Genomic DNA, 17,631 nt, shown 5'->3' with positions numbered 1-17,631 from the left:
TGGCGCAGTGGAGGAGGACCAAAGTTCCCTGCAAGGAAGTGGGCGTTAGTGGAGGGAGGCAGCAGAGAGCATGAGTAAGTCTGGCCCTGCTCCTGGAGCGGCCTAGGGGATCATCGCAAGGCCTTGTGGTCCCAGCCAGGGTATGTGTCTGGGTGAACATCCTCCTGGATGACCCTGCAGAGACAGGCCTGGCTGGTCTAGAGTCCCTTGCGAAGTTGGGGCCCGGCCCCTGGACCCCAATACTGTGGTAGGTGTTGTTCAAACTGAAAGGCATTGCCTGCTTGTCCCAGACAGTCCCTGCACCTGGGACCCAGATTTGTTCCCACGTTCCTGCCACGGGGTCTCCCGGCGATGCGTGGGAGTTTGACAGGCCCCATTTCTCTGGAGGGAGTGAGTTGCATAGGTCAGGTGCACCAGGGTCTGGGCCTGCTTTCCTGTCTTGCCCACCCGCTACGTCCTCTGCTGAGGGCAGCTTGAGGGCTCACCACTGGACCTGTTCCTCTCCCTTTCTGGGTAAGAGTTTGCCTCTCTGTCGGTCACACTGGCCACCCCCTCTCAGCCCCCTGCCACCTGTTCAGCCTCCCCCCATCCACCTGCGTTTCTATGCATTGCTGTCACCTGAAGCGGTGGTGTGCTGCCTCATATATCACAGCCACCCTGGAGCATTGCTGTACCCCGTTCGTATCCTGACATAGCCCAGCGAGTCTGGAGGAACCTCTTCTGTGTCACGGAAGCAACATGTTGGCCAGAGGGCCCGGCACACGAATTTGGAAATCCTAGAATCCCCCGCCTGCCTGGCAGCCTCCTGGTCCCATAAAGAGGTAGGGGAACACTGCATTCCACCAAAGGGAAAAGGCAATGCATGAGTGTGGTGCCTGGCCAGGCAATGCATCTCGAGCCTCCAATCCTGCAGTGGCTCTGTGTGGTGTGTGTGTGTGTAGCTTATGCTGTCTGACATAGACCGGCAGGGAGTCCACATCACCACTGCCCTGACAGGGAGGGAGACCACATCATCGCCCTCACTGCACACCGTCTGCAGCTTATTGCTTCCCCAAAGTGGTCATGTGGCTTCATGTAGACCCTGGGGCGTGTCCCTCACTTGGGTCCCAACACTGCATCCCCCAACCCCCCGATACCTCTCGGAGACCCTTGAAATCATGCTGCCTATGGCACAGGGGGACAGTGTTTTGAGCCAGCGCCCACGCTCATGGCAGCCTGCCGCCTAAGTGAGTGGTAAAGGAAATGGGACCAGGATGAACAGACATACGGCCAACGAAGGCCTGGGGAGGGTCCCTGTGAGAAGATGGCCAAGCATTGTGGGAGGAAGGGGACCGCTGTCTGTGGGACAGACACAAGCTCCAGGAATCCCAGGGCCCACGGTCACGGGTCTTTCCTGTGCACTGCCACACACGGGAGCAATGGGCAGCCCGTCATGAGAGGGGGGGTGTGTGCTTGCCAGTGTGTCACTTTCCAGGCAACGGGGACAAACGGCAAGAGCGGCGCGCATGATACGCAGCCTCCCCTAGTGTGGCGTCCTCTCCACGTCACACACCTCTGGTCACCGACCTTCCCTAGCCGGTGCACTGCTAGACTGCTGTCATGACATACATGTCTTCTGGGAACAAGGATGGACGTAGAGAGTATGCAAAGGAGGCTGAGCAGATGGAAAACCGGGGTGCACAGACAGCAGGCGCACAGCTGACATGCGTCTCCCGGACAGCCAAGGTGATCCGCTGAGTGGATTTGTCGGACTAGGGGCACAATGAACAAAGGTGGCGGTGTAAATGGGCAAAGCGGGGAGGTCCCCCTTTACCCGTGTGTGTAGATAGCCGCGTGCCCAGCGCAGCGTGGAATGCAAAGGTCGCTTTCGCATGGCCAGAAGCCAAACAGGGCACCCAGAGCGCACAGAGGGCCGGCTGCAAGCCCCCCGGAGGAGTTGCACTGCACGGGGCCCAGAGCCTTCCTGCCTATGCAACAGACGCGCCCCAGTTTCCGGGTGACCTAGGGGCGGGACCGCCGAAGCCACGCACGCCACCGTCCCTATGATTGGTCCTGAAGGCAGTGAAGCGGCCTGGGCGTGGCTTGGAGCTCCCTCAGCCTCAAAGCCGCAGGCGCACACCTCTCCCCACAAAGGCCTCCGAGGCAGCATCGGCATAGCGATAGCCACCGCCGAGGCATCCTGGGTACAGCACCATGCGCATGCGCATGCGCATGCGCATGCGCCCCCTCGACCTTTGGGCTCTGGGAGGAAGGGGGAGCGAGTTGCCAGCCATTGCCCTCAGGGCTCCGCTCACTGGGTCTGGGGAGGGGGGCCGTGCTTTCACCTCCCGCTTCGTCGTCGGTAGGAGCCACAGTTGGTGTCTCGGGCCGGGGCCGCATGTTGCGCGACTCGTGTTTCCGAAACACTGGGGATGCCCGGAGGCCCCATGCCGCCTTCGACCGGGAACGGGGCGGTCGAGAGACGAGGGCCCGTGGGGACACTGGGTCTCCGGCAGGGCCGGAGGTGCCGCAGGCCGAAGGCTTGCAGGCCACAAGCGAACAGCCTGTGCAGGAAGGCCAGGCCCGACCCGAGAGGCAGGTGGGCGGCCCCAGCGAGATATCGGTGCCGCTGGTGCATGACATAGTGGCGGTGGAGGCGCTGTGGGGCCTGGCGGAGGAGGAGGTTGAGGTGGCGGCCGCGGAAGAGGACGCGCCTGGGGAAGAGGGGCATGAGCAGAGGAAGAAGGGGGAGGAGGACGAGGAGCAGGAGCCGGGGAAGGAGAAGGTCCAAGTTCACGAGGAGGAGGACCTGAAGGGCGAGGGGGAGCAGCAGGACCAGAAGAGCAGAAGGAGGAGGAGGAGGAGGAAGAGGGGGAGAGGCAGCAGGAGTAAAAGATTAGAAGGAGGAGGAGCAGCAGAAGCCCAAGCAGAAGGAGGAAGAGCGGAAGGAGGAGGAGTTGGCGGAAATGAAAGGGGAGGAGCAGGAGCAGCAGGGTATACAAGCGGGCGCGGCGGCGGCGGCGGCGGCGGTGGCGGTGGAGGCATCGGCGGCGGCAATGGCAGGGGAAGGGGACCAGGAGGAGGAGCAGGAGGAGGAAGGGAAGGCGTGCGAGCCATTAAAGGGAGAGCAGAATTGCAAACGGAGGAGGAAGAGGAGCAGGAGAAGGAAGCGCTGGAGGAGCAGCAGCAGGGCGAGGAGGAGGTGGAGGGCAAGGAGGACAAGGAGGAGCGGGAGGAGGAGGAACAGAAGCCGAGTGAGCAGGAAGGCCGATGGGTGGAAGAAGCCCAGGAGCTGCAGGTGAAGCAGGATAAGAAGGAGCAGGTAGAGTCAGGCCTCCGTCCTTGCCCTTCCCCACTGGAGGCTCTGGAGGCTCTGGAGGCCCTTCAGATAGAGCTACAGCCGGTGAATAAACAAGCCAGCCGGGAGCACGCTCGACTCAAACTCAGGATGTGGCAGAGGCGGCAGCGACATCTGCAGCAGAGAGGTGCCCTTATCCAGGGCATCCGTGGTTTCTGGGCCAAGGCTGTATCCTTCCTGCTGCTGGTGGAGGGTCCAGAGGGGGCTGGGCTTGCGCAAGAGGAAGGAAAGGGAGGTGACATTTAGAGGAACCCAGGACAGGGACTGGAGCTACGCCACGCTCCAGTGGCCGGGAACGTGCAAACGTGATCCCATCCGGTGGTCCTGGCTCTGCAATGAGTGTGGGAGGAGGGCAGTGCCGGGGTGGGGGAGGCATGTGTGCTTTACGTCGCACCTGGCACGGAAACAGCGCTGGGAGAGTGGGGAGTGGCGGTGGAGGTCCAGGCCAGGTCGGGGAAATGACCGAGGGCTTCTTCCCACACAAAGCCGCGTGGGGGCACGTTTCTGGGTCCCGCTAAGCATCTTGCTGCGGGGAAGGCGATGTGAATGCCCACTGGTCGGCGCGAGACCGGATGTGTGCTGTCTGGCTGTGTGGAAGTAAGCGTCCTCAGTGTCCTCACGAGCACACAAAGCTAGGCGTGGTTGCGGGCGTCTGGGCATGCACAGCCTCCTGTGCGTGTCTAGCAGAGCCCTGCGCGATCCTGAGACCCCGTGGGCCTGGACGCAGCCTGCGGGGAGGGCTTGAGACCCTGGGGGAGGACGCCAGTCCCGGGGGGAGGACGCCTGGATGCTGTCCACACTGGTTCTCTGGTTCGAGCTCTCTCACGCCCAGCACCTGAAGGCTCTTTGACCTGCGGCAGTTTGTGAACCACCCTCAGATGTCAGCCCTGATTAGTAAGCCCGATGAAAGCATGCTTCGCCACATGACCAATTTGAAGGTCGGCCTGGGAGTGGGAGGTGGTGTGGGTGGCTGGCTGTGTGGGGAGGGGAGGTGGTGGGGAGAAGTGATGTGTTCCTTCCTCAGGGGAGGGCGGGTCTCCTGGAACAAGATTTCACATTTCTGCCCCACTGTACCACGGCAGGTGGAGGAACACAAGTTTCCCAGGGAATGCCGGAAGATCCTGCTGTTTTTTGGCAAGAACTCCTACTTCCAGAATGAAGTCGTTACGAAGGAGTATGTCCTAGGCCTTGATGGTAAGTGTCCACTGACTGCATGGGCGGCAGTGGGTGGAGGGTTGAATGTGATAAGTTCTCTGGCGCCTTCTCACATACGCGTCTTCCTGCAGGGTATAGGGCGTCTCATTCCAGTCCCATCCAGTGGTACCCAAGGTACAGACAGGAGGCCTACAGACGCAGGCATGACAACAGCAGCCTCAACTTCTTCAACTGGTTCTCTGACCACAGCTTTGCCGGCTCTAGCAGGATTGCTGAGGTGGGGCCCTGTAACAAGGAAGGGAGGTGATTTTCATGGGTTCCCCCACTGCGTGGGATAGCTACCTGAGGCCTGGCCTGTCTCCCCTACCAGATAATCATAGAGGATCTTTGGCCCAACCCCCTGCCGTATTTCAAGATGAAGGAGGCCCCAGGAGAGAGAACTGAGAGGGAAAGAGGTGAGCAGCCAAGGGTGTGGGCACGGAAATGTGTGTCGTGGGGTCCAGGGCACAATTCTCTTCTGCATGGAGGCACCGAGACTCACAGCGGCACAGGAGGTGACCCCAGGTCAAAAGGGCATCAGCCTGAGACAGGGAGTCTTAAGAAGTAACGTGTCCCAGAGGCTTTGCCCCTTTGGGGAGCCTGAAGGTGGGAAGGGGGCTAGACAAAAAGAATGAGCAAAGCGGGACAACCAAAGCTGGCTCATCAGATAGCACGGTGACAACTGTCATTCCCGGACCATGAACCCCACCCTCAGGCCTCCTACCACCATCCCACATGTTGTCTGGCTTCTGGATCCCCTTGTCAGCTTTGGCACAGCTTATCACACCCTCCCATCCTACTTTCCGTTTGGAAACATTCAAGCAACCTTACTCAGGGCCAAGATAAGACTCTCACCTGTCCTGTGTGTGTGTGTGTGTGTGTGTGTGTGTGTGTGTGTCTGTCTGTCTGTGTGTACCCATATATCCCAGGGATATGCACGATCTTGAGAAGAGTATGAAGGAGCGTCGCACTTCATCGACCCCAGTGGAAACCCTTCCGATGCTCACCGATGGTCCACAAGATTCTCCTGGCCATGAAATAAGGACAAGGGTGGTGGTGACACGTGGCGCAGGGCGGGGGTCCAATACATTGGAAGAAATATAGAATGGGAGATAAACAGCATGAAGTGTTTGTGTGTGTCTTCCTCTCAGGTTCGCTCTGGGGCGTGTCCATGTATACATGCGGCTGTCCAGAGGTGTAAGTGTTCTGTGCCTGCACATTGGAGTTCCAAGGAAGGGCGGGACGTAGGACATTGTCCATAGGGATGGGTCACACATTGGGATTGCATGTGAGGTCAGTAAGATTGAAGCAATGGGGACTTGGGTGAGGGAGGCCAGGGCACAAACCTGAGAGAAAGGCCAGTGCCCAGGTTCATAGCTTTCCTGTGAAAATGAGGAAATTCAAGGAAACGGAGAGGCCAGCACAGGCCAGGGATGTCCAATATTCAGGGTTTGGGCATGTCCATGATGGTGCCCCCAGAATCCCGCATGGGGACACCCTCAGTCATGTTGACTGAACCGCCACACAGGGAGGAATTCCCAGGGTTGATTACCCTCTGGTTTTCAGACGTCTACCAATGCAGACTGTCTTGTGGACAAGGTCAGGATCTCAGGACCAGCCACACATATTTGAGGGATTGTGAGCAGGTTGTAAGATTGGTGTCCAGGGGAAGGAACCGAGGGACCAGAGGCAGAGTGGGTGGGTAAGACCGAAGAAGTTCTGCTTCAGGCAGAGTTGACAGGGACAACATACACACTGCAGAGAAAACAGCCCACTACAGTCTCACGCAACTCCAAAATCACAGCCAACTTTTCTGGTTCCACTTCCTGAAGCTGAGCCTCCCAAACACCGCTTCACTTGTGTGAACTTTGCTGTTTCTGAAAAGACCTCTGGTTACGAATGGGTGGCCCAGATTGCAAGCCAACAGAGGGGAGGGTCGCGGGGAGGTGGGGCTCTTCAAGGGCACGAACACGCCAGCCTCTCCCGTGTGCCCTCTGCCCTCTCATCATCAGCCGTGATGAGTCGGGTGATGCTCTTCCTCTGTGTCCACAGGCTTAAGCCGTGTGTCCAACACGCCATGTGAGACTTGTGAGAAGACTCCCAAGTGCAAACACCAGCAGGCGCTCAGGGAGGTCGCCTCGTCCCAGGCAGCCTGTGTTCCTTTGCCTGAGTGCCAGGACAAAGGCTGCCTCAGCCACATAGGGAACGATGGACTTGTGAGGCCTTAGCATTCTGTGCAGAGGTCCCCGGCAGGCCTGGGGCTTAGAAAGGACTGGGACGAGCCTCACCTGCGAAGACGTGAGTGCTGGGATACTCCTTACACAGCAGATGGCTGCTTGCCAGAGATGTCTGTGCTAGGGATGGGGCAAAAGCTCCACCGTGCGAGCAGTGCAGTAGACAGAGTTCAGCCTTGTCCATCGCAGGCTCTTCTGTATCCCCATGTACCACGGCCCCCAGCACAGCGTGCCTGAGACTGACCTCCCGACACTAATATTCCTGTCTCCCAAGCTGCCCAAGCTCCCCAGGATCCCCACTGCACAGCTCTGCAGTACAAGAGCCTTCTCTGCAGTGGGTCTATTCCAGAGAAGGCGTGGGCAGTCCCAATGCATGGAGGCCTCTTGCCCCTATCATATGCAGACAACATGGTCAGCGGGGTGTCAGCACGCTGTGGAGTTGAGGATCTGTGCGACCAAGCCTTACCTCTTCCAGGGCAGAGGCTGTCGCACTCTCTAGAAGGGAAGGCAGGCCTTTCTCTCGCTGCTGTCTGCACGCTGGCTGGAGAGGCACGTCTTCTCAGCTGCTTGATGGGTAAATGTCAGGGTACCCTGGAAAAGCTCCCAGTGCTGACCCGAGTCTTTGGGTGTGAACATCCAAAGAAAGTATGGCCAGTGATTGTGCAGTGGGAATACGGCCTCAGTGGTCATGAGGCTGGGCCCTTTGGGGCATCTTTCTGCACAAGCAGGCCGTTACTTGATAGGTCTTGCCGAGCAGGAACACTTTACGGGACAGGTGAACACAGGGTCCCCCACATGTTAATATCTCCAGCCAATACCTCCTTAGGGGCCAGGGTGACGTTTGCGCCCGGCCTGTCCCAAAGACAAGGTACGGACAAAGTGTGGGTGTGGAATACACTCACGGCACCCAGAGCCAAACCCTCAAGTGTGGACACTTGAGGTCCGTGGGCAGAGGCCTCGGTGCTCTGTGTCCGAGGGATTACAGCCCTCATGCTGCACACCCGGCATCCCCGGGTGTCCTCCCGTATCCGAAGCTCTCCCCGGGGAGCCCTAGGGTCCAGGAGCTGCTAAACCCCCTGCACAACTGTATCTGCTGCCCAGCGGCCTCTTCCACCCCAACATCAGCGTGTGTGGGCTCCAGAGTGCTGTCCCTCGAGAGAGGACACCCTCAGCAATTCAGGAGCCTTCTGACTTCCATGTCTCTGAACCACGCGTGTCTCATTGGCCTGTCGGGATCGTCCCGTTGTTCTCTGTTCACAGGAAATGTCTCGCATTGCCTGTGCTCCTCTGTCTCCCTGAGTGAGCCCTGGCGTGTTTGTGTCTTTTCCTGGCTTTGCCTGTGCCGACACCTCTCTGGTGATGCCTCCTTGCCTGGCCTAAGTGGGCACAGCTGTACCCGTGTAACCGCCTTCGTCTCTGCACACCTGTGTGTTGGGTCAGCTGTGGCTCTGGTGGCCTGTCTTGTCTTTGGTGTATGCTTCTGCGCTTGAGTGTGCTTCCCTCTGCATTCAAACCCTTTCTTCCACTGACAGATCCAATTGCTGTCCTGCTGTCAGGTGGAGGGGCTTCTGCGTGTTCTGTTCTATGTTCCAGGAGCCAGAAATCCTTCCGTGCCTGTAGGACCTTCGTCAGAGGATTGGCCATGCACTCACTGCCAGCCAGTTAATGTCCCCAAATGCAGCTGGCTTGCTGTGAGCATTCCGTCACACCTCTATTTTCTGTCCTTCTGTTTTCAAACCCTTTGCGCCCGAGGGGCTCAAACGTCACTGGCCTGCACGTTGCAGATGCAGGCGTAAATTGTGAAAAGCGGACCGGCAACGTTTTCCCACTTACTCTTTTGCCACGTGGCATGTTCCTGGCTGGGAGAGACTTCCCCCTGCCAGTGTGTGTCTCGTTTCCGTGTGCCTCCTGTGTGTTCTGGTCCCTAATTTGTCCATTACGTCCTACCTGGGAGTCTGATTCATGTCTGCAGGAACGAGGCTGACACCTTTGACTGCTGGGTTCTGAGCTCAGCTTAGTCCACCAGGACTAGTGCGTGCCTGAGGGACACAACGGGCAGTGACGGATGTGCCCGTATCCTTCACGTGCAAGCGCTCCGTCCAGCCACCTTCGCCGGGACATTTCTCAGCGACCCCTCTTTGTTTGTGGTGAGAGCACTTGCCTCTGAGAAATCTGACGAGGCGGTGAAGCATTGCTTACGGCTGCCCTGTGCAAGTTAGATCTCCAGAACTCATGCACATGGCATGACTGCATCTTCACACCCGAGCCCCGACACCTCCTCATCGCACCCTCCCCTGATTAGCACCACTCTACTCTCTGGTGGACTGCATGCCTTTAACTCCTTTAGTCTCCTCAGGAATCCATCAGGCAGGGCTCACCACCACTGTGCTTCTGTCAGGGGCTGGCTTCTTTCAGTGAGCCCAGTGCTTTCTGCACTGATGCTCAATGCACCCGCAGAAGGGTGAGCCACACTAAGCCCGGCGGCAAACCCTTTGGCCCTACATTTCCCACATGTGTGCCTGGTGGCAGAGGTGCACAAGGAGCCCGCCTGCATGCGTCTCCCAGGTCCTCCACAGGGTACAAAGTACCGCCTCAGGAGGCTGATCCGCATCACATGGGCATAGCTCTGCTTGCACGTGTTAGCCTTTCGTATCATACAGGCAGCCCAGACTTAGAAATCCTGCTACCTGCTTACAACTATCCAGCCCTCGTGCTTCTGCAGACGCTCTGTGTCTGTACAGACATTTGAGTCACGGTCTCGTGACCTTCCAATACAGCTTGATGGTCTGTCCTTAGCTTACAGCCTGGGATGCGGTTCTCACTCATTGTCCTCCCCTCGGGTGCGAGTTTCCTCCATCACTGTGGTGGAAGGTAACCTTTATCACCATACGTTGGCTTGAAATTACTGGGCGGATCACCTGTCTGCGTCCGGGGATCCGAAGGAGACCTTGGCTCTTTTGCTCACGGTCCACCCTTTCTCTGTGATGAGTCGCTTTGGATGAGAAGCTTGCCAGAGGCGAGGGGGCCTCAGAGTTGAGCACATTTCCTGGGCATCTGTGAGAACTTCGTTGGTTCCACTCGGAAAGCATTGACATTCATGGATGTGCAGCCTCTGCTTTTGCTTGAATTTGCCGAGCTTTGGGACGTGATTTCTTCCCGCATGTGCTGTGCCTAAATCTCTGCTGTGTCTTTCCGGCAGTCCCGTTTCCTGTCTCCTGCTGGTAAGTGCAGGGCTTCCAGCAGCCCTGTGGGGAACGGGTCCTTGTTTTCTTCCCTGCGGTGCCCTCTTCCTCACCCCGAATGACCTCATTGCAGCTTCCTTCTCGTTCAGCGATCGTTTCAGACTGCCCTTAAGGTCCAGGTGGGAGCGGTGCCTTTTGTGCTGAGGGCTGACCACTGTAGAGCATTCGTCTCTGTGCAAATTGCACAGGTGAATTTCACCAGGTGAAAGTGCACACTGCAGTTGCCCTGTCTTCAGAGTCAGCCCACCTGTCTCCGCCTCGGCTGCCCCTGCTCTCCTTCCTCCTACCCTCTCCTTACCTCCCCCTCCCTTGTCTTCTTCCTGTCCCTCCCTCCCACTTTCCTTCCAGCTCTCTTTGTCTTCGTCTCCCTCCTCTCCATCACTAATGCCTCCCCCTGTCTCCGCCTGTCTTCCTTGTAATAGGTGCCCCTCTGTCTCTTCTTGTCTTGCTCCTCCTCCCCGTCTCTCCCACCAATCTCCCCGGACTCTCCCTCTCCAGGCCGGTCTTCCCCTCCACTCGTCCTTCCTTCATCTGCTCTGCTTGCACGTGTCTCTCTCTCTCCCTCTATAGCTCTGTCTCTCTGTGTGTCTCTTTTTCGCTGTCTCTCTCAGTGGACCTTCTGTGTCTGGGTGCATGCTTCTTCAGAATTCTTGTTGGTGCCTGGGAAATGGGAAGGGAACTCGTCTGCTTTCGCGTGTACTAGTGAAAGCAGGCACAGGGCTTTCTCAGAGACAGACACAGACAAGTCTGCAATTCTCGGTGAAGGGCCCCTACGTGCCCTGCGTGGTTGGAGTCGTCCTCCTTTTAGTGGAAGGTTAGATTTCAGGACCGGAGCAAGCTGCTAAATCCTACTACTACCCCATCTCCCTGGCGCTCTGTACGGAGATCAGTAGGGCACCAGTGGCAGATGGTGCTCTGGGGGTTGTTCTTTGCTCTGAATTGCAGTGCAGTGAGGTCTACTGAGCTGTTTTCTTGCAAGGACATGGCGGTGGGGTGGGTCTAGGGTGGGTGTCACTGGTTCTGGGTGGGCACCCACCTTACCGCCGCCCTCAGCCTGACGGCCAAGGAGGAGATACCGTGCGGACGGCCATGTGGCCCCGGTAGGCGTGACACTAAGGACTTCTCCAGGCTTTGCCCCAGCTTCATGAAGAAGGGGCAAGGGACGGAGCAGGGAGTGGCTCACGGCGTGGACGATCCTGTGCTGAACGCTCTGGTGCCCGTAGTGAGGCCTCTGGGGAAAGGGTGTACAAGCGACCACACACTGCGCGATACCGGGGACCTCGCAAGTGAAGCCTGGAAGGTGACAGCGCTGAAGAGGACATGCGGCAAACGGGGGCCACGCTGGCACCTTGGCACTCGCTCCAGAGCCTGGACCGGCCATTGGCGCGCGCTTGCTGGCGGCCAGCACCCTGTCTTGCTGTCTTGCAACTGATTGCTCCCCGAACCTGGCCAGCTGGCCTGACCTGCCCTGGAACCACTTCGCCCCCAGGCCGCATGCGCACACTCTTCACTGCCTCTGTCTCGGCCCCTCCTCCACAGCAGCCACAGCCAATGCGGAGTCCTCAAATCCCAGAGCCTGTGCGCCTGCGCTCAACTTTGGCGGGCTGCGGCGGGAGGCTTCAGGGAGCTCATGGTCTTGCGGCCAAGGCTCCCCCCACCTGCTGCCGTTTCCTGTCCTTGTCCTGAGGCTGCCCTAGCTACACTGGGGCCGGGGCCGAGCGTCATGGCCAGCGTGTCGCGGTCCGGACAAAGCGGAGATTCCCGCCGACCCTGGGCCCTGATCGTCCCGGATGCGAAAGGTGGAGAGTCCCGGCCCCGCGGGAATGCAGGGGCGCTGGAGGGCGTGGGCTGGCCGCAGTCCCCAGGTTCAGGGGCGGCAAGCGCCCATCCTGTGCAGGAAGCCCAGGCCGGGTGTGAGATACAGGTGGCAAGCCCAGCGGAGGAATTGGTGCTGATATTGGATGACGGAATGGTGGCGGCTGAGGTGGTGATCGGGGAGGAGGAAGAGGACGGCGAGGCGACCAAGGATGAGGTGGCTGGAGAGGAGAATTCTGAGGAAGCCAAGCCAGAAGCAGAGGACATGCACGAGGAGGAGGAGGTGGAAGTTGAGAGACAGCAGCAGGAGGAGTTTCAGGAGCAAGAGGAGAAGCGCGAGGCAGATGCAGAGGCGGAGGAGGGGCCCCAGCTCTCCCAGCCGCTGCAGCAGCAAGAGCCAGCGCTGCGTCCTGCCTCAGCCCAGGACCCGCTGGCAGCACTGGAGCGTCTTCAGCTGGAGATCAGCGCTGGGAATGCCCAGGATTCCAGGGCCTTATGGCGGCTGAAGCGCAGGATTCTTCGGAGGCAGATTTCTTACCTGGATCACAGAAGGGCCATCATCAAGCACATCCCTGGCTTCTGGGCCCAGGCGGTATCCTTCCTTGTGCTGGTGGGTGATGGCGGGGGCTGTTGTGCAGGAGGGCTGGGCACTGAGAGCAGGGTGCCTCAGGGCGATGGCCCCCAGAGAGGAGAGCTGGGGAATGGTCCCTGGCCCTGGGTTGGTGTGGTCTGGGATCCAGTGTAAGGCCTTGGACAGGGGCGGTTGTTGGGGATGGGGGGACTTGGTGACTGGGTCTGTTTCCTCTAGGTCTCCGCCAACGTTGGCCTGCAGGCTGGTCTCAAATATTACTTGCAGACACGAGCCATGTGTCCCCATGCTACCAGAGCTAGGGTAGCACAAAGCAGCCTTCACTCAGAGCAGATAAGGCAAGGAAATATTTCGCTGCAAAATGGGAGAGTTACGCAGGCCGCACACCCACCTTCACATTCACAGGCTGTGCACGTTTCCTAGCAGTTCCTTCAAAAGAGAGCATTTCAGACACACACTCGTGACCTTTAGTGGAACCACGCCACGCCCCTTTGCCAGACAGTAGGACGACTGAGACCCACTCCGAATGGGGTACAAGCTGCCTCCTCAGACCCTGACACACACACACACACACACACACAAACACACACACACACACACACAGAGGATTCTCTCCTGGTATCTCCACCCCTGCTTCCCTCTCTGTCCTCAGGCTCCGGCTCGGTCCCACCCATGTCTTTCTCTCCGGACTGGCCGTGTCACTGTGTCTAATCCTTTTCCCTCCTCGGCCCTCCTCGTCCGTGCTTCTCGATCTCTTTCTCCCTCCCACACCCTCTGCTTGCAGCGTAAGTGTGCAGTCGGGTTCCTGTAAGCCATGTTATTCCATCTGGACTCAGGAGGCTGGTGACAACATAGGTCTTCACGGGAATATGCCAAGAAACCCAGCCGTGAGGAGGGGTCAGAGCACATGCCGACATCACAAGCTATGATGGGCTGCTGGCAGCCCACACAGGTCAGATATAGGAAGGAACTGTGAGGCGTGCAGGCAGTGGAGTCTCTCCCTGCTGTGTGCAGACAGCGTGGGAGGTACAGGAAGCCAACGGACTGCCCAGTGTCGATGGGGTCTGATGCATCTGCAGAGGCTGAGGAGTGTGGGGACTAGTGTTTCCTGGTCTTTCTGCACATGCCGTGATCTAGTCCCTTGCTCTTAGCCTGGGAGGGTTGGAGGGGGGCTGTGTCTGTTTCCACAGCATCTGAAGGCACAGCTCCTTGACACAGCACAGATTCTGAATCACCCCCAGTTGTCGGCCATGATCGGTGCCCAGGACAAAGACGTGCTCAGCTACGTGGTCGACTTGGAGGTGAGACCGGGGAGGCTGTGGCTGGGGGCCGTCCCGTCGGGGGTGGGATTTGGGCAGGAGAGGGTGAGGCAAAGGTGCTCACCCTCACAGCCAGGCAAGTAGCTCAGGACCCCGAGGGAGGACACTTGCCCCCTCCTGTCCCATTGCTCACGGCAGGTGGAAGAAGTGGGCCATCCCAAGTACCGCTGCAGAGTGATGTTTTTCTTTGGGGCCAACCCGTACTTCCGGAACCCAGTGATCATTAAGGAGTATCAGCTGAGCTTTGCTGGTAGGGTGTGGGTCCCATGATGGTGCGGGGCAGGGGGATGAGGAGCATGAATCAGGGGCAGGAGGGAGGGGGAGGGGGAGGGGCAGGTGGGTGGGGAGGAGGCCATCAGCTTGCTCCTCAAATCCTCTCTTCCTGCAGGCTACAGGACATCGCGTTCCACTCCAGTCCAGTGGTTCTGGGATGATGAACGTGGAGCTCCCAGTCGCAGGCATGACCCCACCAGCCTTAACTTGTTCAACTGGCTGTGTGAGCACAGCTGCCCAGGGGCGAACAGGATTGCCGAGGTGGGGCCCCTGAGGCCTTCGTCAGCAGTGGGGATGTGGGTGGCCCCCGGCCAGAGAGGAGAGTGGGCTATGCCCAATGTGGCGCCGGCCTGTGTCCTCTTCCAGATCATCATCGAGGACCTGTGGCCCAATCCCCTGCAGTACTACCTGAGGGAGGAAGGGACCAGAAGACAGTGATCTGACGTGCTCACGTGTCGGTGAGAACCCCAGTATGCGGTGTGTTGACCTGCGTGTTGTATGGGCAAGGGAACGTGGGCCACACATTGGCTTGGAAATGGAAGGTCCGCCGACACAGGGACACAGGTAGCATGGGGAGAGGGTGGGAGGATGACAGGGGACCTGCAGAGACTCAGCTGCAAACACACAGAGGGTCGAAGCCTGCAAACCAGATGCAGTCGTGCTGTGGGCTGGGGCTTTGGAGAGCAACTCGGGAGGAGCAGTGCTTCACCACAAATGCTCCCCGTGGATGTCCGCCCTGTCCCGGGCTTCCCCCTGCTCCTTCAGTCTGGATTTGCCTGCCAGTCTTTGGGTCAGGAGCTGCCGTGTCCCCAGGCGCCACTGTGGTGAGAATCTCGCACTTCCTTCCATGTGCCCCACCACGCCATGTCCTCCCGCAACCCGACAGCCATTCTTAGAACTGGTCCAAGGCCATTGGGGGCTGGAAATGAATCCCTGGGTGAGAAAGCAAGGGGGATCGCAAAAGGGCGAGGCACAAGAGTGACACCATCTGGGATGTATTTGCAAATATCCCGTATCATTCTTGGTGTCTGTTGCGTGGGGGCGCGTGTGTGCGCGTGTACGCAAATGTGTCTGCGTGTGCCCACATGCGTCAGGTGCTCTGCATCTGTGTGGGCGTGAATCGTGCAGAGCTTCTATCTTTGCCCATGCAGAAACAATGGAGGACGCCACCAGTGCTGGAAGAGATGGGTGGATGAGTCTCCTGTCTTCTACGTGCCCCGGAGAGAATTGAGGAAGAGATAACGTGTGGCAGCCTTGAAGAGTTTCCACGATGTTTATGTGGACACATACAGGAAGCTAAAAACCCTTCTGTTTTTGGTGTGTGTGTGTGTGTGTGTGTGTGTGTGTGTGTGTGTGTATGGGGACCTGAGGAGGGACGATGAGGAAGGGACCTGAGTGTGACTGTCCTGCCGCTGCCCGGGTGATTCTGTGTGTGCGGGAGAGGTGCAGTACTGGGGTGGGGCCGGTGTTGCCATGTGCACAGAGGCCTGCCTTCTTGGGCAGGAAGAGCCTGGAAGGAGGAGGAGGAAGAGACAGACCTGTTATTTGGAGATTTATTGTATAGGCCAGAGCCGAAAGGCAGGGAAGGGGATTGCACAGTGGGACCAAATTGGTCCATTGGGTCCTGGTACAGTGTGGCCAGGACTCGGGGGGTTTCAGCCAGGACCCTTGATCCCAGAGGGGTGCTGTGTCCTTGGTGAGATAGAATCCAGTCAGCAAAGCCTCCAGTCAGGATCAGAGCGAAGACCACATGTCCCCGGACAACTCAGGAGCAGGCAGGCTTCTCATAGTCGATGCCAGTATACCTTGCTGCTGCCTCCCACACCCGGGGCTCCTTTGACCCCGAGCCCTGTCCTCAGACAGTGGCTCAGGATGGGAGATGTGTCAGGGGGAGGGGCAGGTGTGGGTTGTGGGCAGCAGCGAGGCTTATGAGTGGGAATTCATGGAGAGAGTACGCACGAGGGCAGAGATCCAGCGTGAGTTCGTGCGAGTGTGTGTGGGCGTCTGTGGCAAACTGGGCCTGAGATCCGTGGTGGTGCCGGCAGTGTGAGCGTGCATATGTTTGTGCGATTGCGTAGCGGTGTGTCTCTGTCTGTGCAGGAGTGGGTGGTTAGGCCACTGGAGAGACAAGGAGAGACACAGCGGTCTGTGTGAATGAGGTGCTTATGTGGGACGGTCAGGTGCCAGAATACAAGAGTGCAGTCCCTTCCCTCCTGAGTCCTGATGGTAATCGCTGGGATGGGTGCAATCGTTGCTGTGCCAGGGGGCTCAAGTCAGGATGCAAAAGGGAGATTGGTGCAAGGTCAAGAGGGGGGCCGAGGGGAGGAAAGCCTGTGTCCAGTGGCCAGTGGACCACTTGTGAGTAAGTGTGCTTGTGTGTGTGTTAGTGTGTGTCTATGTGGGAGTGAGTGTGTGTGTGTGTGTGTGTGTGTGTGTGTGTGTGTGTGTGTGTTGAGTGGCTCTGGTGGGCCGACAGTAGCAAATACGTAGGGGCTACATGGTGTGCCCAGGCTTTGTGCACAGGGTAGCTAGGGAACCCAACCTGTCAGGCTACGTGGTGTGCAGAGGGCGTAGGTATTTCCCTGGAGGGAGCCGTCTAGCAAAAATCTCTGCTCTTGGCAGACGAGCCATGTTTTGTCACCAGTCAGCTCTTCCTTGGGGCTCTCCTCTCTGCTTCCTGTGCACCAGGCCCAGGGAAAGGGAGGAGCTGGGACCCTAGACCTCAGGTGACTTGAGTCCCCCAGGGGTGCCATAGCAGGGTGGTGTTGGTGATCCATGTGTGGATGGGCAGGTGAGCAGCCTGCCAGCTGCTCTCTGAGGGGACAGTTCCTTGCCAGCAACACCTCTCCCCGCAGCACAAGATCACCACTGTCGCTGCAGCTGGGCTGGGGACATGTCAAGGTGTGTCCCAGAACTGTGTTCCCCTTGCATGTAAGTGGTGCCAGAATGCGCCTCTCAGTCCCTGTGCGGGTGACCCTGATTAGCCTCAGGCTTAGTCGACTCCTGGCCTCATGTAAATGGGGAACTGGGTTCCTTTCTCAGTGTCTCAGCGGTTGCATGTCGACAGAGGATGCTGTGGACATTGTGGTCAGGATTCTGACCGGGCTCCCCCCGCCCTGCCCCAAACCACAGTGGGCAGCACATGGCCCACTGTGTGTGCGCTTTGGGGAGTCTAAAGCCGTACAGCCCCTCCAGTATTCTTCTCAGGTGGTGGAGGGTCAAAGGGGCCTAGGGAGGAACACTGGTCCCAGTCTGCTGCCGGCTGTGCCCACAGGTGTGTGTGCCCAGCTCCTTGACGCTGAAGCTGCAAGGCTTCTGCCCTGCCCCCAAAGCCCCATCCCTAGAATTTGCGTGTGGGCCAGATGGAAGTGAAGTCCCAGTGACCCTGCGGGATCACAGCGGGTGGTCTCGTCTGTGCCTGGCCACCCACCTACCTGCCTTCCCCGCAGCCCGTTGCCCCCATACAGGGCTTTCGGTAAACACGCGGCCACCGTCCAGCATGAGAGGAAAGGCTTGACGGTGTCCCAGTACCGCTGGTCATGTGTTGGCTGCTGCCAGCTGACAGCATGGAGACCCCATGGCCCAGTGGAGGATGTCCGACCTGTCCTACAAGGAACTGGGGACGACT

General features: G+C 58.6%; 1 protein-coding gene across 1 annotated transcript; it reads left to right on the top strand.

Annotated features, from left to right (window-relative positions):
• The first annotated feature begins 2,377 nt into the window (after positions 1-2,377).
• LOC145715035 (uncharacterized) lies at positions 2,378-5,732 on the top strand. Its single transcript, XM_081794621.1, has 4 exons — positions 2,378-2,706; positions 2,983-3,505; positions 4,198-4,315; positions 5,683-5,732. The coding sequence occupies exons 1-4, from the start codon at positions 2,378-2,380 to the stop codon at positions 5,730-5,732; spliced, it is 1,020 nt and encodes a 339-aa protein (XP_081650747.1).
• Positions 5,733-17,631: the final 11,899 nt, after the last annotated feature.

The sequence above is a fragment of the Panthera onca genome, chromosome Y (assembly GCF_046562875.1).
Source record: "Panthera onca isolate mPanOnc1 chromosome Y, mPanOnc1 haplotype 2, whole genome shotgun sequence".
Taxonomy (NCBI): Eukaryota; Metazoa; Chordata; class Mammalia; order Carnivora; family Felidae; genus Panthera; species Panthera onca.
The sequence above is the reverse complement of the archived record's forward strand: the minus strand, read 5'-3'. Positions and strand labels throughout refer to the sequence as shown.